This window comes from Acipenser ruthenus, chromosome 40, assembly GCF_902713425.1.
Source record: "Acipenser ruthenus chromosome 40, fAciRut3.2 maternal haplotype, whole genome shotgun sequence".
Taxonomy (NCBI): Eukaryota; Metazoa; Chordata; class Actinopteri; order Acipenseriformes; family Acipenseridae; genus Acipenser; species Acipenser ruthenus.
The window spans coordinates 3,886,124-3,894,853 of NC_081228.1; the positions used below are offsets into that span (position 1 = coordinate 3,886,124).

General features: G+C 42.1%; 1 protein-coding gene across 1 annotated transcript; it reads right to left on the bottom strand.

Annotated features, from left to right (window-relative positions):
• Positions 1 to 467: 467 nt before the first annotated feature.
• On the bottom strand, positions 468 to 7,946 carry LOC117397381 (myb/SANT-like DNA-binding domain-containing protein 2). Its single transcript, XM_033996173.3, has 4 exons — positions 7,378 to 7,946; positions 5,835 to 6,081; positions 5,560 to 5,623; positions 468 to 5,203 (listed from the first exon to the last, which is right to left on the bottom strand). Exons 1-4 carry the CDS (start codon positions 7,942 to 7,944, stop codon positions 4,342 to 4,344), a joined length of 1,740 nt encoding a protein of 579 aa, XP_033852064.2. The 5' UTR covers positions 7,945 to 7,946; the 3' UTR covers positions 468 to 4,341.
• Positions 7,947 to 8,730: the final 784 nt, after the last annotated feature.

Sequence of the window (8,730 nt, forward strand, 5' to 3'; positions counted from 1 at the left end):
TGTAATGCGTCAATGTTCCTTATATAAACCAAAACCGACCAGCATTACATTGGATTACGTTAAGTCTCGGAATAATCAGTCTTTATAATATAAACGTGGTTTTAAAAAAAATAGCTTTCTGGAGCAGTTTCTCCAAATCAAGCCGATCACGTCACCTTAGCGCTATGTGGTGGAAGGAAGAAATAAACTGGCCATGTGCACGACAATTTAACAACACAAGAATGCTTTCCTCATACAGATACATGCGGTTCACTTGCCACGGATACAGTATACAAAGCATTGCTAAAGTCTGTCAACAGTCAGAAGATGGACAGACCCAGTGGATACCTGGACGAAATCTGCACCCTTTCTGAAAATAAAAAATGTTATGCCTTAATCAAGCATACATCCTTACACATTCACAGCACAATGTTCACCATACAGTACAAGCTTTACTCCTGCATTTAAACACACAGAGGTGGCCGACAGAAAGCAAACACACTGCAGCCTGGTTTATTAAACGAAGGAGCAGCGCCCCCTGCTGCCAAAACATGCAATAGGGACATGAGTACAATGTACTGGGCGTGCATTGCATAGGGACATTTAAAATCAGACTTATAAAGACTGGTGTTAAGAATTAAAGAAACACGTCCCATCACAGATTGGGATGCGTTTGCATAATTTAAAAAGTATGTTATGGGTGGGATGAATTTTGTTGAAAATATAACCTATAGTTACCCACTCTTAAGGATAACCTTAGGCAGACCCATTATAAAATAATGCCGTGAAATCTGAAGAAGCATGAACATAACTTACTACGCTAGACCTAAATGCAACTTGTTTGACTTGGTTAACAAAGTTGGGAGATGAAAGCAACCAAATATTCCAGGAGCCTGTGCATCAAGACCAGCAAAACATATCATTAGTTTACAGAAAGGCACTTAGAACACCACTGTTGAAATATGAAAAGGTGCTGTTTCAGTGTTTAAATTCGTACATATATTTAATAATAAACAACTCAAGCTTGTTTAACATTTGAATGAAAAAAAAGAGTACATTATAAAATGTAGTTGACCATGAAAAAAAATTCAAATAAACAAAAATGTGTTTGCTTTACAAATGAGGTAACTGAACAACGTTCAGGAATAGATAACAGACATAGTATCACTTCCTATTACATTTTGATTAATGGTAGTACACAGTAGTTCCCGTTCGTAACGTCACACTTTGTGACCCGCTGCAGATCCTACGTTTCTTATGTTTAGCTGCTGTGCAAATTGTTTATTATTATTTATTTACTTGTAGGGTGATGGCACATTTGAAAAATTTGACAACATTGAGAGGGAAGTGGAGTATAAATATATTGAAAAAAAAATAAATAAATAAAAAGTACATTGAGTAGCCTGTCCTTAACAAGAGGTATGGGATTTCGACCTGTCCTTAAAATAAAAAAAAATATTCTCTTTTAAGTACAGTAAATCTAGCTTCTACCAGCCACAAATACTTCAGGGATGGCAATAAGACTCCTGTTGCACAGCAGCTTGTTTGCTTGTGTATTGCTTTCCACAGTGTATGGATAACAATCTTAGGTGTGTCTTAAACATTGTAAAACCAGGAACGGATCAAACTGCTATGCAATGAGAGTCTTATATCCAACCCTGTCCCTTTTGTGATTTTAATCCTGGTTTCATTGTCCTGGCACACAATATCCATCTTCCATTTGTTAAGTAAAAATCCCATTAGAATTAAAAGTAAGCACATTAAAGGGAAGTCAATTTAGCCATAAATTAAATTGAATGTAAAAACAACAAAAAAAGTGACACAGCTAGTACAAAATGCAAATAAAAGGCATGGAAACCATTTCAAAAATGAAATATTAAAACTGACCTTGCATGCTCAAAAATAAAAATATGGCTTTCATGGGACCGGCGCATTGCATTACAGCACTGACATCATTACTGCATTTTGCATCAATCAGCAGTTCTCAATCAAACAGATAAGGGAACTGGAGAGATTATTAAAATTGGCAACGTAATTAAAATAATTCAAATGACTTCTATTACATATCTAAGGTATATCTGATGAAAATAAGTGCCTGTTTGTTCAATCAATATAATCGTAGGTTTACTAATAAAGACAATTAAATATGAAGAGCACAAGTGTTTCATCTCCCCCACCCCGATATCTATAAACTTAGGGCTGCAAAAACTAGTGTTACAATATCATGTGTGAAAGCAGGTGAGAAACCAGGAGTCTGTGAAACCTGTTTCAAAGGCCCCCACTGGTACCAGCAGATTATCAGACAATACAAGGTGTTCTCTGGTACTCATGTGTACAAGTGAGGGCATTTCCATGACGGCTGTACCAGTAGTGCAGATTACATCACACCTGTACTGACGTGTGCTGAACAACAAGGAACTGAAAACAAATAAAAAATGTTTATTACAAGACTCATGGAGACTCACTTCCTCTTGGGAACAAAACGGTGCCACCTCGTGTATATATATATATATATATATATATATACCACTATGGAACTAGTGTATGCAAGGTGCATTTATTTAACACAGTCGCATTAATATAAAAAAAGCAATCAGCCTTGGACAGAAGTACATGGTCAACCTGAACCCTTTAATATTTGATTCACGGAACCTGTTCAATTTGCACATCAAAGTTCAAGCTTTTAGAAGCTGAAGTCATTTAAATAAAAGGACATGGCATTAGAAAGTAGAGCAAACCCACTTTCTTAAATAGCAGGGGGTGAAAGGGGCAGATTGCCTCCAGCCTGTCAAATGTACAGTAGGGCTGCTGCGATTATATGGAAAATTGATTTTTCGATTCCATTCCTCATTATATACATCGATATAAATACTGGACAATCGATTCAATAATTTAATTTTTGTGGCGCTCATAGTTAAGAACATTGTTTGAGTTGATCAACGAAACTGCACCGAACGCACTGCCTTGCTATTTACAGTATTTCTGTCAACAACAAGCAGTGGGCGTGTTCGTCTTCTCCTGCTCGTGTTCACTAGCATCTGATTTGCTGGTCCCATCCTACCAGCGAATCAGATTTGAAAATGCTTTGTAAGTACGCCCCTCTGTGTATTCACTGTATAAACATACAAAACCAAAAAGCATGCCACCTTGTATCCAGAGCAGGACAACAGGCTTGTACTCATGGCAAACAGCCTGTAAATAAATTGTGCACTTTGAAGAAAACTGACTGTATATAGTTTGCGCTTCTTTGGAGTTTCAAAATGAACTGTTAAAAATAAATAAATAAAGGATCAGTGATGTTAAACGCAATTTTGGAGTAAGGATCAGCTAGCGTGTATGCATGTTGTGGAAGTAAATCAATGTATTATTATTATTATTATTGTTATTATTATTTTAGGGCAGGGATTTCTGCATTGTGTTTAACAGATAGTGAAGGTTAGGTGGTAAAGTATTAACAAGATGCAATGCATGATGATTTTCATAAACTCGTGTCTAGTTTATATAGCTTACATTCCAAAGTACTGTAATCTGTTTGCAATAAATATTTTAGTAACACCCCTGTAATGTTAAACTTGCTTTAGACTTGTTGAGAATGTTGTGTTTTTTTCTTCTGACACTACCAAGGCGTAATTACCACTTGCATTCAATTGTTGTGCTCAAGATTTTACAGCAATGATATTAAAATAATAACGTCACGGGAAGAGGAATGCACTGAAAATGTATGTATGGTATAATCATCGATATTTACTTGAACGAGTATATTTTGTGGGCCCGATTAATCGATTGCTATTTTGAGGCTTAACCCACAGCCCTAATGTACAGTCAACAACACCTGTCACTGCAATACCGTCAATGTAAAACATACAAAAAGGTGTAGTTGTGGGATTATGGAAAAAGAAAATGAAAAAAATACTGTGTTTACAACATAAAAAACAAGACAGATGTTATTACAGTAATCCCACCCCCATTACGAAATGTCTGGAATGTTCACAATTCAATACCTTTTCTCCCCCTCCGTTTACATTATTTAAAACAATTAAATAAACCATCTCGCTCCTCGCTGGCCCTCTGGTTGAAGTTTAACTTCCAAAGACAGAAAAGGGCGGTACAAAGTGATTCAAGGCAGGTTTAAGATTGGCCGAGTGCAGCCTGCAGTCAGGGAAGTCCTCTTTGATTACTCCTCTTCATTCAACTCTGCCCCCCCCTGTTAGAAACAGCTGCAACACAAAGACGCTGCCTCCCTGATAGCCTTTCTGAAATCATTGCAGTTGCAAAGGCAGTAGCTAAAAGACATCCTGCATAATTGTTTAAGTAGCAGCAGGTCCGTCATTTTTACATCCTTAAGCTGCTGACAAAGTGCTCCTATTTGTTAAACTTTAAGGAATATCCGATTGCTATTTCCAAGGACTCAACCAAGGAGCCTGCGGAGAGAAAGTCCAGCTCCACCTCGATGAATTTAATATACATGGCTCGTGGAGGGGAGGCCCCTTCTCCGGACTGCGCGCTGCAGTTCTCTGCAATGAACTTGGTGACTGCGGAGGACTCCCCCGTGCCAAAGTACTTGCCTCCGCTCTGAAAGTGCTGGAACAAGCACTGCTGCAGTGTCCTGTCCTCCGCTATGCCCAGGTAGCAGTAGGTCACTTTGGGGGAGGACTCCTCCCCATGTTCTCGTGATTCAGATTTCACAAGGGGCTTGGCGGATTCTCCTGTCACTTGCGAAGAAGTCTTGTCACCAGAATCTGAAACAGAAGAGGCAGGCGCCTCCTCAAAACCGATGGCATACAGGCCATGCGTTTTGGGGATGCCCCCAGGCAGGAGGTACTGCGCTCCATTGCTGCCCCCAGACGCCCGGGACTGGGCAATGGGGATCCAGTCCACCTCCATGTGCAGCTCCAAGCAACGGGCCTCACTGATGGTGATGTCCAAGAATTTGTAGTAGACGTTCTTCCAGTTCATTTTCTGCACCTTGGTCATGATGACACGGCCTTCTGTCTTCTCCGGGTTGAAGTACTCTCGCAGGCGCTTGCCCAGGGGCACCTGCGAGCTGATCTCGGCGTAATGGTAGCGGATCTCCTCCCGCCAGCGCGTGTTGTAGCCCACACCGAAGATGGCTAGCTTGTTGGAGAGGTGCAGCCGCGAGAAGTCTGTCCAGGTCTGGAAGTGTTCCCATTTGAGCTGCACGGAATCCAGGATGCGCATCACGTTCTGCATCACCCCGTGTCTCCTGGGAACAGAAATAGAACTGGTTAGGGGCAATAAATAGCTGTTTGTGGAACTAGTTTTACTCAGAGCCAGACAGAGGACATCAAAAGTAAAGTCAGTCCAAAGTAACTTGATCAATATTGCAGAAAAAAAAACACATTGGCCAGCGCACTTTAAAATTGGGAATTGATCAATACTAATGGATTCTGTATATTATCAATATATATTTAAATATGTTGTGTAAAACTGATCAGGTGAATGACACTGGGTCTAATGAAATAAACACAGATCAATGGCTTTAGAAACTGACCAACTGTCGCCATGTGCATAATACATGCAGCTGCTCAATGAGGAAAATGTTCCCTTCACAATACTCACTGTTGTTCTTCAGAGGATTCTTGCCTTCGCTGCAGCACTCTCTTTTTTGCAAAACTCACTTCCTCTGGAGAGCAAAAAAAAAAAAAAATACCAGTAACTGGTGAGATAAAACCCAAGAAGCCTTCTCAAACCAGAGACAAACATCACTCAAGCGTAGATATCCCATCCCCTGAATGATCTCACTCCAGCCCACTGGCTGCAGCAGTATTAAATGGCAATGCATTCCACTTGCTTTTTATGGAACCCCCACAGTCCTCTCCCACTCCCCTCCTCACCAGCCTCTGTGTCCTGGTAGGAGGGCAGCTCCTGGTTGCCCCAGTCCTCCTGAGAGTAGTCCCCCATGGTGCTCCCGTCCGACTCCATCTCCTGGTACAGGCCACTGCTGTTGATGAGGACGGGCTGGCAGGACTGAGAGTCCCAGCCCCCCTGTCCAAACACCTTCTCCAGCTGCTCGATGGAGTAGCTGCTCTTCCTCTTGCCGACACCGTGCTCCTTCACTCGGCTGTAACACCGCCGCAGGGTCTGGGGGGCAGAGGCAGGGAAATTACAAGAATGAGATACTGGAATAGAATAATAATCAGCAACAGTTTGTTTTCAAAAATCACTATGCAGGGGCTCCCGAGTGGCGCATCCAGTAAAAGCACTCACTAGAGTGCAGGATGTGCTCTATAGCCTGAACGTCGCGAATTCGAGTCCAGGCTATTCCACAGCCGACCGTGGACCGGAGCTCCCAGGGGGCGGCACTCAAATGGCCGAGTGTCGCCCGGGGGGGGGGAGGGTTAGGTCGGCCAGGGTGTCCTCAGCTCACTGCGCACCAGCGACCCCTGTAGTCTGGCCGGGCGCCTGCGGGCTTGTCTATAAACTGCCCAGAGCTGCGTTGTCCTCCGACTCTGTAGCTCTGAGGCGGCTGCACGGTGAGTCTGCAGAGTGTAAAGAAGCGGGCGGCTGACTGCACACGCTTCGGAGGACAGCGTGTGTTCATCTTCGCCCCTCCCGAGTCAGCGCAGGGGCGGGTAGCGGTGAGCTGAGCCTAAAAATAATTGGGCATTTCAAATTGGGGAGAAAATAATAAAAACTAATTGACAACGACTAAATTATTAAAAAAAAAAAAAAAAAAAAACTACGCAGAATTAAACTAAGACAACTAGGAGTCTTCAGTAATTGTTTTTTTTTCTCTTGGCAATGCCAAAATGCTGGGAAGCTAATGATGATGATAAGAAGCATTAATAAGCCTACCATTTTTTTTTTTTTTTTACCATGTTTGATTTAAGTATGTAATAATAATAAAAAAAACAAACAAAAAAAAAACAGCTGTCCAAACAACACAGATTAAAAATTCTAACTTAATTATTTGTTTACTTGATGGTTAATTATCATCTACCAGCCAACATAATACACAAGTCAAAACAAAAGTATCAACAGGGCATACAGGCCCTCCAATTAAAAGACAAAGATAATTATAAATTATGGGCGATTGAAACCAATAAAATGCATGTGATATATACCACAACAAACAAGTAAACTGAAGGACTTTTTTTGCTAATTATAAACCTTGATCATAATAATTGCAGGGGGGAGTTGTGACTTGCTTTACAAACCAAAAAACCACCTGCTAAACAGAAACCTCAAATGCACCCGTAAATCACTATGGATATTCATGCAAGCACATCACTAAATACACAAGAGCTTCTACTGTCTGACTGCATTAACAAGAGGTGTGTCACTGAATGTAAACCGATACGCACGGATCTCAGGGGGAACTTGTATACAATAGAAGTGTGCACCTGAATATATGACAGTGCTTACTCTTGTATTTACCTTTATCCTTTCTCTGCACTGGGAAGGGGTCCTTTCATAGCCGAGTTCTGCAAGCGCCCGGGACACCCGCTCGTACATGGCTGGCCCCGGCGCCTTGCCTGAAAACACAGTCCCGGCTCCTTCCAGCTGCTGCATCCGCGCCTCCGCCAGCCGCTCGTTGCCCCACACGGCAATCAGGGCGTTCGTTTCGGACGGGGTCCAAGACATGCCCCGGCAGGCGGGAAAGCTATTGGAGGCAGAGGCCGATCCACCCCGGCCTGCACTTGCCGAGCCCGGGGTTCCGATATTGAGCGGGGAGAATCTGTTAGGGGTCGATGGGTTGGAATGGTACGGGTTACAGTCGCTCAAATCGCCCGATTCCGGAGAGGGAGCCTCGGTTTTGGGAATCTTTAACGGCGTAGATATTTTGGTCGAATGATCTTCGTTACTGGGCGCCGCCATCTTGATTCTGTTGCTAGGGGGAGAGGGAGGGGAGCTGACGTCAAGGGTGCGAGGAACGGTGCATGGTGGGATACTGAGGGGCAACAGGTTGCCCCTCATACGACTCAATTGTGATTTCACAGACATGGCGAGAACGCTCAAAGTATGCCGATAGTGGGTAGGCAATTTGTTTTATTGACAACAGAAAAACACATTTTAACAGGTGTTTAACAACTGAAGCAATGACAAAACAACACAGTACATGCACACGAGAATACAAAGGGCTGCTACTCAGTTCTAGAGTTAAAAATCCTGCATCTTGGTATCTTCATCTTCTTCTTCTTCTTCTTCTGTATTGCATTATTTTGTATTGCATTAATTTGTGTTGCATTTAAGCCATTGTTTGCAATTGTCTAATGCATTTCTTAATAGAACTGTACCCACCAAACCACGGATTTTTAAATTATAATATTCATATTATTTATTTTGTTGTTTGGAAACAGTTTCACATACCATATAGTGTTCAAAGCCTAATTGGAGTCATTTTTCAAGTTCTGTTTTAATTACTGTCTGCTCCCTTTATACTCTCTCTCCGATGTAAAAATGATGTGCTGTTCCAACATAGTAGGGCCAGCAGAGGGCGGTATATACAATTGTTTTTGGAGCTTCTATACCTCCTGGGGATGTTTTGCATGCCGTAGGAAATGCTTGTCAAGTGACTTTCCTCTCCATCTTGTTAAAAACATACAAGACGACAACCGTTATAAATATGTGCTGATCGTGCAGATCCCCGCAGTGCATATCAATCAGGCATGGACGTTTTAGCTGTGTAGCCTGGAAAACAGAAAAGAGCACAATAAGCCTAAATGCAAACTCCTTCCCTGTTTTATTCTCATGATCTCCAGCTGCAAACCTGACCTTGATGTTGTGCAG